Genomic DNA, 19,347 nt, shown 5'->3' with positions numbered 1-19,347 from the left:
CGGACCCTGGACCCCCTCAGACCCCGGACCCCGGACCCGCTCAGAGCCTCCCAGACCCCGGTCCCAGAACTAACCTGACTTCTGACCCCGGCCCCGCTCCGCCCTTCTCGGTCCGGGCTCCGCCCCAGCCCCGACTTCAGCCCCGCCCCGACGCCGGGACCCGGGCCCGACCCGCCTACCTGGGTCCGGGCTCCGCCCCGACCCCCGGCCGGCACCAGGGGGCGGCACTTGGACTCAGCCAAATCCCTACCCCGCATCGTCCCACCGCCCCGCACCTTCCGGCCTTTCCCTGAGAGTTGGGTGAGGGGGCCTTGGGGTCAGTCAGGTGACTGGCCACGCACTTAGGATCCAATCACTTGCCGTGGGCCGTTAGGCCTCGCTGCAAACCCCGCTCTAGTGAGGATGGGCGGGACCCAGAAGTTCCGGAATGCGGAGGGCCGGGGCTGAAGGGCGCAGCGAGGCCTCACAAGGTCGCGGGAGACCTGTTTGCCACCCCCTCGGGGCAGAACCAGAGGGAGTGCGTTAGGAGGGTGCGCCGTCTGGGCGCCATCTCTTCCTGGTTGGGGATCCCGTCCAGTTGGTTAACGTCCCTCAACCTGTTTCCCTGGTGGCACACTGGACTGAGACGACATCCACCCCAAGGCGCTTCTGTGACGATTAATTGACATAATGTACACGAGGTTCTTGGCACAGATGACACGGAATAGGAGATAGGGTGTTTATGGGGTTTAGTTTTCGTTTCTGAATGATTATTTAAACCGCTTCCTGAGAGAGGTTTTGCTTAGCGTTTATAGGAGCAGCGAGGCGATTGCATGAAGGAGTCTGTCTCCAGTGAGGAGAGCTGGACTCGGCTGGCACTGGGAACGGTGGGGCCTGCCCAGGAGGCGGGAGGATGGGAAGAGGGTCTCTTCCCAGCCACGGAGCAGGTGGGGCGTGGGCAGGTGCAGGAAGGATGGGGCCAGGTAGGAGAAGGGACAGCCAGGTCTGCAAAGCTTAGGCTGTCAAAGGAGCCGGCCCTGGGAAGTGACCCCACAGCCCATGCCCCTCCCAGTCCCCACGCCCTCCCAGTCCTTTGACAGAGGAGGAAACTGAGGCCCCAAGAGGGGAAGTGACAGAGGTCAGACCAGATCTTCCCTGGATACAGTCAGTGCCTGGCTCAGAGGAGGTGCTCAGTTGAAGCCACATTCAGAGATCAGAGAAACTCTTTAGCAGAATGCGGATCTCAGCAAGGGACAGCCCTCCCTCCCAAGACTTCCAGGACTGGCCCAGGTGCCTGTTTCCTCCCACTCTGAGATATTCACAGCCTGATTTCTCCAGATCCATTTCACCTAAATGCATCCATGCGTGGTTCTGGGCTATGTGAAAACGGAAAGGCATAGGGAAGCTTTAAAGGGAAACCGCTCTCCCTTTTGGGGGGAGCAGAGTGCACTTGCTCTGCCTTCCTGATGCTTGAGAGCTGGGAGACGTTGCCCATCCGATCGTCCCAATGCCGTTTATGGGATGTCTACACAGTAGGCCCCTCCGGGTATCGTTTCTAGTCTTGACAGCATATTTTGCCAGATGGTGTCATTTAACAGATGAGAAACTGGAGGTTCAGAGAGGTTAAGCGTCTTCGCCAAGGCCACACAGCTTTTAAGTGGCCAGTGTCTGATGAGCTCAGGCCTGTCTGTCCCCAGAGCCCCAAATCTTCCCACATCCCACTGTCTCCCTTCTCAAGCTTCTGCACCCTATAAACTTAGTTAGTCAACAAACACTGACTAGGCCAGGCCTGGTACTGGGCACCGGAGATGCTGTGACAAGCGTGGCAGACCCGGTCGCCTGCCTTCAGGGAACATACGGTCGTGCCAGGGAGGCAGGCCATAAGCAAGTAATAGCCCACCCCCAATGTGAGCGTTATGAGAGGGGACACTCGGGTTGCTGAGAACATCCTATGGCTTGGGGCTGGGAGGGAGCCGGCGCAGGTAGATGCTGAGGGCAGGACTGCTGTTCCGGGGGGGGGGGGGGGGGCGGCGGGGGCTGAAGCCAGAACCAGTTTCTTCCACGAGCCCCTCCCTGGACCGGGAGTTCCGGAGGCTGCCAGCAGGGGGCGCCCAGGGCCCAGGCCCGAGTCCCGCTTATGTAACCGGCAGCGCTGAGGGGGAGGAGAGCAGGCCCGGCACCGGCACCGGGGCGCGTCGCGCAGCAGACGGACGCCCGCACCCGCCAAAACACAGAGCAGCTTCGTACCGAGGCAGACGTCACTCACACGCCGCGACAGAGCGACGCACAGACACATGCACACAACACAGGCCCCCGCGCTGCGGGGGAGGGACACACCCTGTAGACGGGAGAGGGCCCCTGTACCCTCCTCGGGTGGCCCCTAAAAAGCCACACGGGCCCACCTGGCGCCTTGGCTGATGCTTGTGGAGCTGTGAGCGGAGAAAGGAGGAAGGGGACCTGGGATTGCAGAGAGAGACGGGGGAGGGGTGCACCGGTGGGCGTGGAGGGGGCCCTCATCCCTGTGGCACCACCTGCTGCCCACGAACCCCACGAACAAGGGGTTGCACTGAGTGTCGTCAGAAAATAGTTAAGATCTGTGATCTGCCTTAAAACGACTTCTAATCTGGGGGCGCCTGGGTGGCTCAGTCCATTAAAGGTCGGACTCTGGCCCAGGTCACCATCTCATAGCTCGTGCCTTCGAGCCCCTGGTGTCGGGCTCTGTGCGGACAGCTCGGAGCCTGGAGGAGCCTGCTTCGGATTCTGCGTCTTCCTCTCGCTCTGCCCCTTTCCTGTTCATGCTCTGCCTCTCAAAAATACATAAACGTTAAAACATTTCTTTTTACAGACGACTTCTAATCCGACGGAGGTGTCACACATTATGGGCACAACTACGAAGACGTGGTTTTCTGAGAGGCATGCTCAAAGACTGGACGGTTAACGTGTCTTGACCTGTGCCAGGCGCGTGATTTAATCTCACTTAGTCCTGGCCAGAACCTTGGCAGGTTAGTGCTATTATTATCCCTGGGAGGAAACTGAGGCGGACAGAAGTGCAGGAACACATCCAAGGTAAATGGATTGGTTACTGTCCAAACACAGGTTTGAGCCTAGGATTGTTTGAAGTGTGGAAGAGCCTGGGCATCTGACCCCCCATGACGTGACTTCTTGAAGGCAAACGTGGACCCAGCACTCGCAAGCACAGACCCAGCTGTGGACCCAGGCAGCGCCTTGAAGACGTGACAAATGCATCAAAGACACAGAGACACATTCCCGGCAGACGTCAGACACAGGGAACGCCACACACACACACACACACTCACACACACACACTCGCGCACACGCGTAGTCCTTAGCTCACACACACACTCTCTCTCTCTCTCATGTGTACAAATCCCAGCTCGGTGGAGCTAAGGGTCACACAGAGGAATGTCCTATGATCTATGTGTGTTTATAAGGCCGTGACCGTACCGCCTGATGAGCCATATTTTCCCACCCTCCAAAAGGGGAAACCTCTCTCTGCCGACTTGCTGGAGAGGCTCAGGCAAAGAGACAAGACAGAGCTAGAGCCAAAACGCCCCTTCGCCCCAGCTCGCACCGAAACGAGAGGCTTCCACGCCGGGACCCAGGTGCACACCCGCAAAACCGGAGTCATCTCCCGCACCCACGCACATGCCTACTGGACCCTCTCCCTCCTTCCTCCCCAGCCAGGCACCCCGCCCTCATGAGGGACTCCTGCACTAGCCTGTGTGTGTGTGTCTGTTCTCTGAACCTTCCTCTTGTCCTGGCTGAGCCCACACTCCTTCCCCAGCTCTCAAACCCTATGCCAAAGGTGTAGACAGCTGTTCAAGAACAGAGGGGCCCCAGTGCCACTGCTGGCCTCAGCATGACCTGGCCCTGGCTCCCAGGGAGGCCCTGCCATTTCTATACCCAGGATTAGCGCCAGCTGCCACCCACTCCCGAATGCCAAGGATGGATCCCTTTGAGCTGGAATCCCCTCGCCCGCCCTCCCTGGCTCCCCAGTCCGGGAGTGCTGGTTGCCTGGGCTCCTCCCCCTCCACGGAGGCTCCCCGACTCCCTCTCCCCCTCGCCCAGCCAGCTGATGGCGCAGACATCCCGGTGGAGGGTAGCCCAGAGCTGAGGCAGCCCCCGCAATGTGTCGCTCTCGTTCCCCAGCCCAGCAGCCTGGGGGTGGTGGAGTGGGGAGCGGATCAAGGGCAGAAGAAGGCAGCGGTTTGCTAGACAGAGATTTGTGGGCTGCGTCTTCTAGATGAGCCTCAGGGGACAGGAGGTGGTGAGCGCCAGGTGGCTGCCTCTGAGTCATTGAGGTTGAGCAAGGGACAGATTTGGAGAACAGGTCATTGATGAGTTTGTGCACACCCAGCTCTGAGCGAGATGGGGAGGAGGCAGCAGTTGTTGCTAGTACTTCCCGTGCACCTGCTTTGTGCGGAGCTCCCCGCTAAGCACCCTGGGCTCACTCAGTCCTCCGGTCAGTCCTCCCAGCACCCCGCAGGGCGAGCGCTCTCGTGGCCTGTTTTGCAGATGGGAGAGGAGGCCCCGAGAGGTTATGTAAGTGACCCAAGGTCACCTAGCTACATGGCAGCACTGAGATCCAACTGTAAGCTTTTTGACTCTGGAACATTCTTCTCCCTCCTGCTTCCCTAACCTGCACACTTATTCATATTACACACAAGCATCAGTGCATACGTACTGTATAGGCACGCCTCTACAACCTTTTGAAATAGCTTTTCGGGGCGTCTGGGGGGGCTGCGTCGGTTAAGCGTCCGACTTCAACTCAGGTCATGATCTAATGGTTTGTGAGTTCGAGCCCCGCATCGGGCTCTGTGCCGACAGCTCGGAGCCTGGAGCCTGCTTGGGATTCTGTGTCTCCCTCTCTCTCTGCCCCTCCCCCTGCTTGCGCTCGCATGCGCGCGTGCTCTCTCTCTCTCTCTCTCTCTCTCTCTCTCAAAAAATAAATAAATAAACATTTGAAATAGCTTTTCCACCAGTGCAATCCCCAGCTCTTAGCGCATAGTGGGTGTTCAAGAAACGTTTGCTGAATAAATGGATGTGGCTCTGGAGGCTCAGGAAAAGGGGAAATCAGCAAGAGGGGTGTGTGTGTGTGTGTGTGTGTGTGTGTGTGGCGGTGGCCGAGGCGGCCCTGGGAATACAGGAACCAGGTGGGATTCACACACACAGAACCTTCTAGAACTTGAGGGGTATTACAGGCTCCCTTCTGACTCTGGGCCCCAGCCCTTTAAAGTGCCCTCGGTGGGGAAAGAGAACGGAACCAGGATTCAAGGGTTCTCCGAGGTGGAAGGGGTCTCAACTCTGGATAGGGAACATGAAGAGAGGTCTGGGAAGCGTGTGTGGGAACACACAGCCACCGAGCCCCCCGCTTGTCCCCATCCGCTGCCCAGGTGCCCGTGTTCTTCCCCTCCCCCCCGCCCCCAGCCCCTGCCTCCTCCGCCAGGCACACCTGGACTCTCCAGGGACCCGGCTGAAGAGAGGACAATTACTCTTTTCCCGGTCCAACCGAAACAAGGGTGAACTTTTTCCAGAGGCCCTCCGTTGGGAAAGCGGAGAGAAAACAAACCCAGAAATAAAGACTACAAAAACAAAGAAGCAGATGGGCCAGCGGGGCGCCCACAGTCCCCTTGCTGATGGGCCCCCCTCCCCTTGCTCCCAGCACCTCTGCTCTGCGATGCCGGTTCCCACCCAGCCTTGCCATTCCGGGCCTGTTTCTGTCTACCTCTCCATCTCGGCCGCGAGCTTCTCAAGGCCTCTGCTGTGGCTCCCCTTGGCTTTGCCCGTGGGGGAGAGCCCAGCACAGTGGCTCACAAGGAGTCGAAGCCCCAGACATTTGCCAAGTAATTGAACCAGCAGGGCGGGGAGGCGGGGTGGGGGGGGGGGGGGGGTATGTGGGACAAGTAGGTGAGTGAGAGAGAGGGAAGCCCGGGCTTCCTCCGGGGTGGCCAGATCGCCTCCACGGAGGGCACCGCCCCTGCCTCTGGAGTTTGCCGTCCCCGGGTCACTTGCATCCACAGGTTGACGGAAGGCTTCTCCTCCTGTCTCAGAGCCCTAACCTGCCATCCCTCAGGAAACAACCCAGGCGGGCTTCGTGGGCAACCGGGAAGGGCCGGGTTCTGTCCTCTGGGGAGGGAAGGGTGCTGGAGATGGGATTCAGCAGAAGAGCGCACGGCAGTCCCGAGGCCAGGACACGGAAAAGCAAGGCCAGACAATAACAAGCTACCAGGCACTGAGCATTTGGATTCTCAACACCACCCTGTACTTAGGGCTGTGAAGGAAACCTAAGCTCAGAGAGGCGGAAAGTTTGTCCAGTGAGCGAAAGTTCTAGGATTCCCTCTCCAGGCATTCTGGACCACGCTGCCCCGCGGCCTCTGCAGGGGACAGACCATCCTCCCGCGAGGGAGCTGGTGTTTGGTGGGGGGGGGGGGGGCGGCAGCAAAAAGAGTGCGGGCCCAGCCAGCTGGCAGGGCAGGGTGATGGGGTGAAGGCCCCTGCGGGTGGGCACTCGGGCCCAGGGCGTTGGTGCTGAGGATGTCAGCCCCTGAGCCAGATGTCCCAGAGCGAATGTGTGACGTCTCTCCCAAACAAGTGCCTTCCCTCTGGACCCTGATTTGAGTTAGCTTTATGCCAGCGTCCCTCCCCCATCTGCAACCTTCCTCCCTCACGGTGACGTGCCATCAGTCGCCAGATCCCGAAATTCCACCTCCCCAAGATCTTCCTCATCTGCGCTCTCCCCTCGTTGTCGTTGCCACTGTCTTGTCGCACACCCTCACCACCTCTTGGCGAAATTATTGCCAGGACCTCCTCCTTGTCTCTCCCTTTCAGGGTAACACCCCCGCCCACGCGCACACGCATACCCCGCAGTCAAGTGAGCCTTCCCGGACCACTACGCCCCTGCTCAAAATTTGGAAACAGCTCCATATTGCTGGTAGCGATATGTCTCGAACTTGCTGGGTGGTAAAAATACAGATTCCCACTCCCTACTGCCCTCCTGTGTCAGAATTTCCAAGAGATGTGCCTGTTCTTCTGTATTTTTTTTTTCAACGTTTATTTATTTTTGGGACAGAGAGAGACAGAGCATGAACGGGGGAGGGGCAGAGAGAGAGAGGGAGACACAGAATCGGAAACAGGCTCCAGGCTCTGAGCCATCCGCCCGGAGCCCGACGCGGGGCTCGAACTCGCGGACCGTGAGATCACGAGATCCCGCGAGATCGCGAGATCGTGACCTGGCTGAAGTCGGACGCTTAACCGACGGCGCCACCCAGGCGCCCCAGTTCTTCTGTATTTTTAACAAGCACCCCAGGTGATTACTACCGTGAGAGCCTTTTAAGAAACACTGGGATTTAGAACTCCCCCCCCCCCCCCGGGAAATGGCGCCCCCACCCATCTCCAGCGTGGGCTCTCGTTTTTCTTCTTTGCCCCCCCCCCCCCCCGGGTGCTCCAGGCCTCCTGTGGGCCTTCGCCCACATGGCTCCCTCTACGGCACGTGCTCTGTCTGGTTCTCTGAGCCAGAATCCTCCCTATCAGTCAAGGCCCAACTAGAAGGCCACCTCCTCCGGAAGGCCTCCTGATTCTGCCGGCTGAGAAGCACCCTCCCCCTTTTCTGAGTTCCCACCGCCCTATAAACCAGTGGCTTCTGCACGAGCCAACCCGGCGCCCTGACAGCCCAGAAGTTCCTCGTGCAGGTTCTGGAACCAGCCTCCCTGAGTTTGAGCCCCAGCTCTCCTAGTTGAGTAAGCTCCACAGGGTCCTTGTGCTTCTGTTTCCCCCTCCAGAAAACAGATTCGTTACGAGGACCCAATTAAGTAGCGCACGGAAACCGCCGGAGCAGCGATATGGTGCCTCAGTAGCTGTCACTCTGACGAGCTAGAGAGCCCAGGGACAGTCCGGCTTCCGTGGCTTTCAATCCTGCCGCACACGGAATCATCTGGGGAGCTTTTAGAGGACACTGATGCCTGGGCCCTCCCTCGGACCCGTTTAAATATGACCGCTGGGGGAGAGGGCCAGGCGGGAGACAGTAACACAAGGGTCGGGGTGAGAAGCCCTACCCAGTCAGCCCCGCACTGTATTGGCAGGCCAAGGTCACAGCAGTTAATGGCGGGACCGGTCCTGCGTGGCGAGCCTCTGCCCTCACCCCAGTTCACCCCGAGCTGGAGCAAACGAACAGGAGTCCCCGAGGGCTAGAGGCTGGCCTTGGGCAGAGCCAACTAAGGTGACTAGGTGGCATGAGACTTGGGCAGAAGGGCCGTGAGGGCGGGAGGCTTGTCCGCCCCGGCTGGCACAGTATCCGGGCATAGTCCCCGCACAGCACCTTGCACAGCATCAGGCAGTCGGCACTCGGCAAACGTTGCTTGAATGTCTGAACGATTCGGTGCCCGGAAAGCCAGCAGGTGCCACCGGCGGGGTCCTGGGGGCCACTCACATCCCCCAAGAGGCAGCGGGTGCCGAGAGCACCCAGGCAGGAGCGCAAGAGTGATCGTGTCCCGGGCTTGCAGAGAAACCAAGGCACAGAGGAGGCCGGACTCCCGGAAGCCCCCAGGAGGGCGGGCGCCTTATGTGGGAACAAGGCGGTGGCCCCGTGTGCCAGATGTTTGCAGGGCATCCGGTCCTGGCCAGGCCTCCGGAACACCACTGGGGGCAGGCAGACCAACAGAGCTGTATCCTGGGCCAAGCGGAGGGGGCCCTGGTAAAGGAAGAAGGAGGTAGGAAGGAGGGGGCTGGGGGCCTAACCAGGCTGCCTCTTGATAGGGGGAGCAGGGGGGCGGGGTGCTCTGGGCCAGTGGCCGGGTCAGATCTCGGGCCAAAGCAAACCTGCCTCAGGGGGCTGGAGGGCCTCTCCCTCCCTGTCCGGATGGAATCAAAGGCAAACAGGAACCCTAGAGGGCCCAGCTGTGACCCCTGACCCCCCAACTCAGCAAGGCCCATTAACTCCATGCGCCCCATCACCCCTAACATATTTTTCCAGCACAAAGAATCTCTGGAAACAGACTAATCTGGTATTTGCTGATCAAATGCCAGCCAAGAAATGTCAGGTTGCTGCAAACGCTCCCTGTCCCCACCAGCCCTTCCCTCCTTCTCCCCAGTCCCACCTCACACGGGGGCTCTTTGTAAGAAACCAGGTAGCCCACGCCCAACCCTGAGCCCTTCCCTGCCCGTGTGCCGGTGGTCAAAGGGATCACCCTCATTTCTGCGGGTCACAAAATAGGGACAGCTGCCCCCCTCGGTTCCCCCCTCTGAACCGGGGTCTCCAGGTGGAGGGTCGTCACACAGATGCCACTGCAAGTAATTTCTCCTCTCCGCCTGAGCTGAGCCATGAGCCCAGGAGAAGGGGACCCGGAATCCCGCGACCGTCGGAGCTGGAGAGGGCACCTCAGATTTTCCAGCTCTCCTCGTTATTCCGATAAAGGAGCAAGGCTAGGGGCGCCTGGGTGGCGCAGTCGGTTAAGCGTCCGACTTCAGCCAGGTCACGATCTCGCGGTCCGTGAGTTCGAGCCCCGCGTCAGGCTCTGGGCTGATGGCTCAGAGCCTGGAGCCTGCTTCCGATTCTGTGTCTCCCTCTCTCTCTGCCCCTCCCCCGTTCATGCTCTGTCTCTCTCTGTCCCAAAAATAAATAAAAACGTTGAAAAAAAATTTAAAAAAAAAAAAGGAGCAAGGCCAGAGTGGGGGTCGCCTCTGGAGGGCCGGCACGGGCACCCGGAGCTGTCCAAACCCAGACGTCAGTGCAGAGGGCAGAAGGAGGTGGGACAGGAACAGAGGCAGAGGGACAGAGGAACCTTCTGGGTGTTCTTTTCTGAGTTCTTTAGAATAGGATTTTTAACAATACAAAGGATCATAAAGATCGTCTGGGGGAAAGATGAAAGACAACAGAAGGAAGGAGAGACAGAGAAAGAGGACTGCAGAATCTATTTTGAGTAGATTGGGAAGAAAGACCAGAAGAAAAGAGAGGAGGGGACATCGAGGGAGAGACGGAGGGAAGATCCGACACCGGCCTTGTGGTCCAGCAGGGAAACTGAGGCAGCCGCAGGACTCAGACAGGTGCTCTGTGGCTCTGAGCCCAACCAACCTTCCCGCCACAAGGCCACTACAAGTCGGGGGTGGTGGGGAGAGGGCTGGGGAGGAAGGAGGGTGAGAGGCACCTTTCTGGGACACTTGCCATGACCACCCCGGGCCTTTGCAGGTCCCCCGTCCCTGCTATCAGCCCAGGCCAGCCTCCCCCTGGAAGGAGAAGATTCCATCCATTCCCAAGAAGGCCCTGGGAGGGGGGGGTGGGGGGGGGGGGGAAACCCCGGGGGGGGGGACAAGAGCACGGGGCCCTGAAGAAGGAGGAGACTTGCAGGGCACGGAGGAGGGAGAGCAGGGGAGGTCCCCGGAGAGGGCTGGACGCTGGGGGAGGACAGCTGAGCTGGGCCCGCATCGGGACTGGGGCAGAGAAGTGGGGTGAGGGGCGGAGGAGGGGCAGTGGGGGTGATAGAGCCTCCTCAGTGTCCCTCCCTCCCCCCTCCCTCCCCCATCCTCTTTCATGATCTTGAAACAACCTTCAAGTCTGGGCTGGAGGCCCCAGGAGGCTAGTCACTTAGGAAACAAAACTGTTTCTGGGAGACCTTGACGGCCCATCTGCAGCCGAGTGGCCTCCCCAGCCCCTCGTGCACGCACACATTCTCCCAGGGACTCTCACGTACACCACGCACTCCCGCTCACACACCCCGGAGATCAGCACACGCCGGGACGCAGGCACTCGGGCTGGACTGACCACACAGGCGAACCAGGGCCGGCCTCTCCTGTCCTCTGGGGCTCTTCCTTTGGAATTTCCATGTGCTACGTTCACGTGGCCCCTTTCCCACACGCGGGGCCCCACACGGTCGTGCCCCTCAGTCACGCACACACATGCACCCCTGCTTCCCACGCTGACCGAACAACTGGTTCAGGACCACCCATCCCCACGGACCTCTGCCCTCCTCCCAAGCCCACTCCCCAGCCAGGCCCGGGCCCCCCCCCCCCCCCCCCCCGCCCCGCCGCCTACTTTCCAGTCCTTCCTGATCTCTGCTCTGTCCGTCTTACTCCCAAACTGACCGCTGGCTCCCTTCACAGGCACTGCAGCTCAAGGGACCAGGCGTCCGCACCGCACTGGTGTCCCGGAGTCTGAGGCCCGCACTGGAGGAGAAGGAAGTAGGCTCCCAGGGCCTCCGTGATCGCCCAGGCGGGGAGGGTGGGCAGGGACGTCTGAGCAGGAAATGGAGCCGGGGTGTCCTGTCCAGCCTTTCTTCTGTCTGAGCCCCAAATGTGTGAGCAGCACCGCCCTGGGCGCCGCACGCCAGCCCCGGTGCTGGGTATATGGCCCCAGCTGTATGCGCAGAGGGAGGGCACGGTCCTTTCCGGGATATGGGCCTGGCCGCAGGGACCGGAGCCAGGCCCTTGGAAGGACTGGGCAGCCCTGGGAGGTGCCAGCAGGGGTGAGTGTGGGGGAGTGAGACTGAGGCCTACGTGTCTGCAGGCTCGGGCCGGTTTTCTCTCCCACCTCACCTTGCGTCCTGGGAGCGCGGGGCAGAGAGAAGGGATTCGGAGCCAGCAACTGAGGAACAGGAGCCCCGTGAGCCCCAGGGGGGGTCCCCCTCGTCTGTCTCCCCGCAGCCCAGGCCAAGACGGCCCTTCGGCTGCCCCGCCGCCCAGCGACCCCGCCACCTGTGGGCCACCCTTCAGGGACTTCTGCCCAGGGCCGTCCCTCCTCATGTCCAACCACCCGCCTTCTTGCTGTGTCTGCAACTGCCTCCCTCTCTCCCCTTGAACTGGGATCTGCTTTTCGCTTCCTGTTCCCTCCAATGCCTGTTCTCCCCCAGGCTCAACTTCAAGGTCCGCCGAGGGGCCCCGAGGACAGAAGGTGTCGGTGCCCATCCTACCCATCCTTCCAGCTGTAACCCAAGAGGAGAAGGACAGCGGAAGCGGGATGTGACCTTCCGGATCCCTGAAATGGAAAATCCCAAGTGCGGGCCCGGAGGGAGCCAGTGATTTGGGGAATTCAGGCCTGAGCACTGAGCCCTGAGCCCTGAGAGCGGATTTGCCGGCACAGAGGTCCGTAATCCCTCCGGAGGGAGTTCCCTCTGGGGCCAGAGAGAACCCAGCCCAGCGAGCAGCGGGCACATCAGGCCTCTGGAGCTGAGGCCCCATCCTCTCCCTCCTTCCCTCCCGGCTTGTCTGGGCTCCGGGCTCCCAGACCTGCTCCCCCTCCCCCTGCTGGCTTCCCTCCACCCCCTCTCTGTGCCCAGAGAAATGGGGACACTCCAGGAGAATCCCATCCTCTGCTCCCGGATGGCAGGGCCAGGATCGTTTCTCCTCTATCTGCCCCTCGCTCTCTTTGCCCCCCATGCTTTGGCTCTTCTATTAAAATGCGAGGCAAGGGGGCGCCTGGGTGGCGCAGTCGGGTAAGCGTCCGACTTCAGCCAGGTCACGATCTCGCGGTCCGGGAGTTCGAGCCCCGCAGTCAGGCTCTGGGCTGATGGCTCGGAGCCTGGAGCCTGTTTCCGATTCTGTGTCTCCCTCTCTCTCTGCCCCTCGCCCGTTCATGCTCTGTCTCTCTCTGTCCCAAAAATAAATAAACGTTGAAAAAAATAAAAAAATAAAATGTGAGGCAACACCCCCAGACCTGCTGGTCTGGTCCCAGCTCCGCTCTACCCCTGTTTCCTTCTGGTATAAGTTACAGACACCCATTCCGGCCGGGCCAGGCCCCCTCCCCACCCCCAGGGACTTCTCCCAGCTTCCCTCCCTGCTTCCCTGCGGAGGCCTGTCCTGTGTGCTGCCCACCTGTCCTCCCTCCATCCCTGGAAGAAGGAAAGAGCCACCTCCTTCCTGGTTCTCGGGTCTGGCACGTGTTATTGTGGTGACCTCCAGATGCCTCTGAGAAGCTCCGTGTTTTCCTCTCTTTTGACCCACCTGCCAACCCCAGGCATAGATCCAGCCTAGGGCTTCTCAACCGAGAGTGACGGAGTCGTGCGTCCCTTCGGTAGCAAGGGGTCAACACCACCCAGAACTATTAGCATGGACGTCTGCGCGGCTGGCTCCAGGGCTGTCCCCTCTGCGTCCCTGTCCTTTCTTCAGTCGCTTCCCTGGCCCCTGGAGTCATGATTCTTGAACTCTGGACAGGTTTCACCTGGAGGGCTTGGGGATTGCCTTTCCCCTCGAGGGTCGCCCCCGGTGCCCTGGGTTCCATGGCTGACTACTTTTTCCGATGTCCGTGCCCCTGCAACCTCTCCAGTAGAGGGAACAGTGTCTCTGCTTCTTTCTCTGGGAGGTTGGGTGCAGACTCCAGAGCCCCGGGTCCTGGTTCTGTTTTATGCACTCGAATTGTCTGTGTCTTTGGGCCTCAGTTTCCCCCCTCAGGAAAACAAGAGAAAGGGTGGAACCACGTGGTCTCTGGCATCCTGGGATGCTGCAGGGACTGTTCCCCACCCCCACCCCCCCACCGGCCTGTCCCCAAGGGGCACACTTCCAGCCCCAGCCTTGCCTCTCGCCTCTCTCAGTGGAGGCTGCCACAGGCCAGGGGGGGATGGGGGGAGCCGAGGGGGGCACACAGCGGGACAGATGGACCGTCCCCGGTCCACCCGCCTGTTGCTTAAGGGGCGGGAGGGGAGGAGTCCTCAGGGATCCTGTTTCAACAAACGTTTCTTTCCCGAGGAGGGGAAGGAGGGGGAGAGGGGGAGAGGGACCTATTTAAAGCTACCCTGTGGCTGACCGCCTGCTCTGTCTGTTTGCCGGGGTCTCTGGCCGTCCCAGACCAGAGGTGGGAGCTTGGGATCCTCTTGGTGACCTCTCCTGTCTAGTCCCCCCAGCCACTCTGCCCGAAGATGGGCCGTGGGGTAAGTACTCCCAAAGAGAGGGGTCACTCTGTAGGGAGAAGGAGGGCTCGGTGGAGGGTAAGGGAGGCTAGAGGGAAAGAAGGATGGGGTGAGGAGGGGTGTGAGGGGAGGAGCAGAGAGAAGCCCAGCTCTGGGGCAGCGTGAACTCGGACTGACAGTCTCCCAGCTGCCAATGTGTCCACAGGTCCACAGGTCCACGGCACTTGGGTGCCCAAGTGAACTCCTCTTCACTGCGCCTCCCAGATTAGCCCCGCAGCCCTCCACCCTACCCCCATCTCTATCTCTGAGCCTCCCCACCTTCTAGCCAGACCTTCCTGGCCTCCTGGCCCAACCGAACTTGGCACTGTTAATGCTGCCTGCCTCTGCTACCCCCCGAAAATATCCATGCCTCTGGGAGTCCCGGGCTGAGAGGATGGGGGTCCAGTCTGAGGTTGGAGAGGCCAGGAGGGCTGGCTCCCGAGTCACCAAGCGGCCCGGACACCAGCTCCAGGGTCCCTGAATTGCCAGCAGCTGGAAGGGCTGAGGGGCAGAACAGCGATGCGGGCCCCAGCCCCGGCCCAGCACCCCTCCCGATGCCCTGGGCTTTGAGCACTTTCCCAGAGCTGCCTGTACCCCCTCAGCCCACCCCTGCCCGTGACATTCTGCAGCCCTGGGAATGCCAAGGGGGAAGATTAACAACCGTGGAGTGGGGGGGGGAGGGGGGTTAGGGACGGGGCCCTGAATTCTTGGAAATGCAATTTCCATATGGAGAGAAGTCACCCAATCCCTTTACACACTGTGCCTGGCTGCTTTCCTTTTGTGGAATCCTGGCTGGAGAGAAGGGGTCTGGGGAGAAACAGAGGAGGGTGCTGAGGAAAAGGGGTGCCTGTGGGGAGAAGTGGGGGAGCTTCTGGGCCCAGGCAGGGGTCAGGCAAGGACATGTTATTGCACTGAGCTTAGCAGCTTGGAAAACTCCGGGCTTGGACGCCAGGGTTCCCAAACTGGGGTAGGAGCTATAAATAGAACCAGCGTGTGCGCGCGTGTGTGCGGGTGTGTGTACGTGTGCCTGTGGCACACGTGTTCTCCACAGGCCAGAGCGGATGCAGATACTCACGGGCGAGCACCAGGGTTTCCGTCTCAACAGGCCAACTTGCAAACAGGCCTGCAAGCATGTGTGAGCGTCGATGTCACGTTGTGTGGATGAGGGAGGGTCTGCGAGGTGCTGCCTGTGGGCTGTGGGGGTCACCGAGCAGGAAGTCACGCCCAGGGGAAGATACCCGATCTGAGGACCCTCAGCTGCACTGGGGAGAGGGGAAGCTACCCACCATGCCCCCTCATCCCCCCACCCCACGTGGAGAGAACCAGGGCAGGTGGCCCTCTCCCCAGCTCTACCTTAGAACACGAGGTCCTGCTTGGGAAGCAATTTGACCTTGACTTCTTCAGGGGACCCCAGCTGCCGAGGGTCTGTGCCTCTCCCCCCAGCATCCCTGGAGCCCCCCGCCCCCCGCCCTCCACCCCAGCAATTGTGCACAAGTTGGGGAGCAGATCTGGTTCTGCTCGGAGGGAGAGATTGGGCGAAATCGGGAGTCTTAGGGCTGGAGCTCAGAGTTCAACCCGCTAGGAGACCCCGTGGGAAGGGAAAGCCCCCCCCTTACCGCACCCCTGCTACGAGTCCTTGTGCCTCCTGTCTCTTCCCCCCCTGTAGCGCCACTACAGAGCGAGGCCTAACCCTCGCCCTGCGCCCTGTGGCCGTGAAGGGCAGCGTGGGAGCTGGGGGAAGGGACGGAGGGAGGGAGCCCAGCCCGCTCCAGCTGCACCACGAGGCTGCGGTGGGGGGAGCGTGGCTGATTTCCAGCTGCCCCCACTCTGTCCCAGCCTCTGGCTCTCTCAGAAAGAACTCTCTGTTCTCCTTCAGCATTCAAGACCCAGAGAGGGGGACTTGTCATTGGGGGGGGCAGCGGAGGGGGGGGGTCCTCGCTTCCTCTCTTTCTTTCTTGCCTGGGCAGCCCGCTGGCCCCAAATCTCTGCAGGCTCCTGGCTGCAGGGCTGGAGATCCTTGCCAGGACGGGTGGGGGAAGGGGCAGTGTGTCCCAAGCTCTGTGCCTGCCGTGGGTGGGAACCGAGGGGAAGGGGTGCTGCGTGGAACTGCCCAGCCCGACCACCATGCGACACGCCCTCAGGTGCATGGGCGCTTTAACTTCACAGATGCCATTTCGCGTCTGAACGTACAGAAATTCTCTGGGTTCTGCTTTTCTGCCCCAGCCCCACCCCCACCGCCACTCTGCCCAGGCCCTGTTCCTACCCCTGAAGCCCTGGAGGGTCACCTTGAAGATGGTCTGGCCTCATCTCTTGTCTCTGCTCCCTTTGCTGCCTTTTGTCCATTCCCCAGTTCTGTTCCACCGAGCGGAGCTGGTGAACCCAAAGGACTTCAGTCCATTCAGTTAAATGAGCCCTCTTTGGTCTTCTGGGCCGGGAGACGGAGAACCTTCCGCGAGCCCTTCCCCTCTCCTGTGGGCTGCTTCGGTCTCCCCAAGACGATCAGCCTTCAGGAAGCCCAAAGTGTGCTTGATTCACGGAAACAAACGAATGCAAGGTGGACAGGGCGTCCCCCTCGCCCTGAGCTCGCCGCCCTGCTCCTGATTTCACCAGGCCCTCGGCTACGCCTCCAGGTGTTGGATTCATGAACGCCTGTGATGAGGGCAGCTGTCACATTCCCCAGATGGCTCCTGACTCTTTGATGGGGGGGGAAATGCATGATCCCAGCAGTGAAACTGCTCTGTGTGAGGCCGTAATAGATACAAGCCTTTACACATTTGTCCAGGACCCGTGGAGCGGACACCGCAGGGGAGCCCTGATGTGCACGGTGGACCCCGGGTGATAATGACGTGCCAGCGCAGGTTCACGACTGCAACAAATGCGCCACTCTGGGGGGGTGGGGGATGTCGACAGTGAGGACAATAGCACGTGGGGGCGGGGGGGATGGGAGAACTCTGTGTACGTTCTGCTCAATTTCGCTGTGAGTCTAAAACTGCCTTTTAAAATTTTTTTTTTCACGTTTATTTTTATTTTTGAGACAGAGAGAGACAGAGCATAAACGGGGGAGGGTCAGAGAGAGGGAGACACAGAATCTGAAACAGGCTCCAGGCTCTGAGCTGTCAGCACAGAGCCCGACGCGGGGCTCGAACTCACGGACCGCGAGATCATGACCTGAGCCGAAGTCGGCCGCTTAACCGACTGAGCCACCCAGGCGCCCCTAAAACTGCCTTTTAAAAGAAAAGGCTGCCTTTTACAAATGCACACTATCCTGCAAAACAGGACAAATATGTTGGCTCTAGACGCCATCCAGGGGTCCAGTCTTTCCGAAAAAATGAATTACACCATAGTGTAGACAAGCTCACTCCTGAAAGCCTCGCACGGCCCCAGGGGCCAGTGGAGAAGGAGGCAGGGGCCAGAAGTCAAGCCTCCCTCTAGGACAAGGACATGTGGCCCTGAGGGATGTGGGGGCAGGGGAGGGGAGGGAGTGAGAAGGCAGTGTCAGGGCCCCCCAGCCCCTCCCCCATCATCCCAGCCAGACCCCCACCCCACCCCCGAAGGAGAATCGCCCAGCTCTTCCCCAGAAGCCCCTGTGAGACCCCGGAAGCCTGGCGGTGGTGAGAACACCACAGACCATGCAGAGGAAGGGGGACACAAGCTCATGAGGCTCCAGTTAAAAGTGTTCGTGTGATTTCACGAGGGCGGGGTGGGGGGGGGACCCAAGAATGCCGGGACCCGAGGGTTACACACATTTAGTTTTAGATGTAATCTCAGAGATGATTTCCTGTATTTTGGACAACGGGGCCCAGTTCCTTCATACCCGGTTGTGCCTTGGGGCCTCACGTTGCGCTCACTCTTGCTCTGCAGCGGGCAGGACGCCGCCCAGCCGGGTGGAGAGGGTCCCCGGCACACTTTGTGTCCCCATTCCCTGGGCTCACGCTGACCCTCCAAACGTTGGCTCCTCTCAGCGGGCGCATCAGCCCTACTCCTACCATTTCCAGCCCCACCCCCTGACCCTATGCTCCCCATCTCCTGCAGACCCTTCCCTGCCCCGACCCCAGCCCTGGCCACTGCCTTCCAGAATTCTGAATAGCTTTAGATGGTAGCTTTTTAAAGTTTCTGTTTTGTTTAGTATCCGGCTGCGGGGTTCGCTCAACAAACAGAACCTTAGCCAAAGCCCAATAGTAAGCAGCTGAGAGCGAGGTCCTGAGTTCTGAGCCCCTCGGCCTTCCCTGAAATCCCCACATAGAGCCCGTGAGCCCGCCCCTGGTTTGCAAACGGAGCGCCCGGGGTCCCCTCCGCCCTCCACCCTTTCCTCCCCCGGGATCATCACCGCCTTTGGGCCCCCTGCCCCCAGCCCGGCGGGAATAGAGGCTCTAGCCTCTGGCCTCCTTGACTCTCTGGGTTCTCCCCCCGCCCCCCCAGGCCGGCCGTGAGTACTCGCCCGCGGCCACCACGGCGGAGAATGGAGGCGGCAAGAAGAAGCAGAAAGAGAAGGAGCTGGATGAGTTGAAGAAGGAGGTGGCCATGGTGAGGGCCGCGGCCCCCCGAGGGCTGTGGCAAAGGGGTCCCAGCGCACCTGCAGAAGGCATTGCCGCCCCTCCCGTGCCCCCCCTGCTTCAGCCCCGAGCCCCTCGGCGCTCACAGGCGTTCTAGACACGATGCTCAGCCTCCTGCCCCCGAGTAACTCGACTTCCCTCCTCAGGACGACCACAAGCTGTCCTTGGATGAGCTGGGCCGCAAATACCAAGTGGACCTCTCCAAGGTGAGCGGCGGGGCTGCGAGGGAGGGTGCCAGGCCGCCCGTGGGTAGGAGGGGCCTCAGAGCTGGAATCCTGTCCTCTGCACCCACGAGGAAACTGAGGCCCAGAGTCCAGTGACTACTGGGGCCCGAGCCAGAGCTAGAACCCGGATTCCCTGCCCTTCTCCTGGGCACCCGGAAGCCAGGCCCCCGGGGGCACCCTCCAGGCGGGGCTCATCATCCGCCCCAGGCAGCTCCGATGACACGTGTCTCAGGGGAAGTGACCTCCGTGAAATGCTAACCCCTCACTGCTCTCACGGTAACCTGGGCGCCCCACGATGCACGCGACGCCTAACATCCACTTCCCTGATCCTCACAAGACCTAGGGGTTAGGTGCTGTAGACCTGTGTGTGACAGCAAGGGCTCTCGTGGAGGGGGACGAGCTTCCCACCGTCACAGAAATAGCAAGCGGCACAGTCAGATTACCAAGCCCACCATTTTGAAAAACAAAGCGTCAGTCAAAACTGTAGTGGGTGCGTACCTCCTCCCAGAGGCCCTCCCTGACTTCCCTTTTGAAAATTCTTCGCCTTTGCCTTTCTTCTTCTTTTTTATTTTTGAGAGAAAGAGACAGAGAGAGAGAGAGAGAGAGAGAGACAGAGAGAACACGATCGGGGGAGGGGCAGGGAGAGAGAGAGAGGGAGAGACAGACAGAGAGAACACGATGGGGGAGGGGCAGGGAGAGAGA

At 60.5% G+C, this 19,347-nt stretch overlaps 1 protein-coding gene and 1 long non-coding RNA gene across 2 annotated transcripts in view; both read left to right on the top strand.

Moving 5' to 3' along the window:
• The first annotated feature begins 2,766 nt into the window (after positions 1 to 2,766).
• Positions 2,767 to 3,316, top strand: LOC121015515 (uncharacterized). The gene is made up of 2 exons (XR_005783846.1): positions 2,767 to 2,981; positions 3,076 to 3,316. It is a non-coding gene; the product is annotated as an uncharacterized LOC121015515 (long non-coding RNA).
• Positions 3,317 to 13,719: 10,403 nt separating this feature from the next.
• Positions 13,720 to 19,347, top strand: part of LOC121015507 (sodium/potassium-transporting ATPase subunit alpha-2) — a 24,683-nt gene continuing 19,055 nt past the window's right edge. The window contains exons 1-3 of the mRNA XM_040452451.1: positions 13,720 to 13,850; positions 18,288 to 18,392; positions 18,568 to 18,627. Of these exons, the coding sequence (XP_040308385.1) occupies positions 13,839 to 13,850; positions 18,288 to 18,392; positions 18,568 to 18,627 (177 nt within the window). The 5' untranslated portion in view covers positions 13,720 to 13,838. The remainder of the gene's footprint in view (positions 13,851 to 18,287; positions 18,393 to 18,567; positions 18,628 to 19,347) is intronic.

Source organism: Herpailurus yagouaroundi, unplaced genomic scaffold (assembly GCF_014898765.1).
Source record: "Herpailurus yagouaroundi ecotype Mexico unplaced genomic scaffold, PumYag 207, whole genome shotgun sequence".
NCBI lineage: Eukaryota > Metazoa > Chordata > Mammalia > Carnivora > Felidae > Herpailurus > Herpailurus yagouaroundi.
Note: the sequence above shows the minus strand (reverse complement) of the source record. Positions and strands in the feature narration are given on the sequence as shown.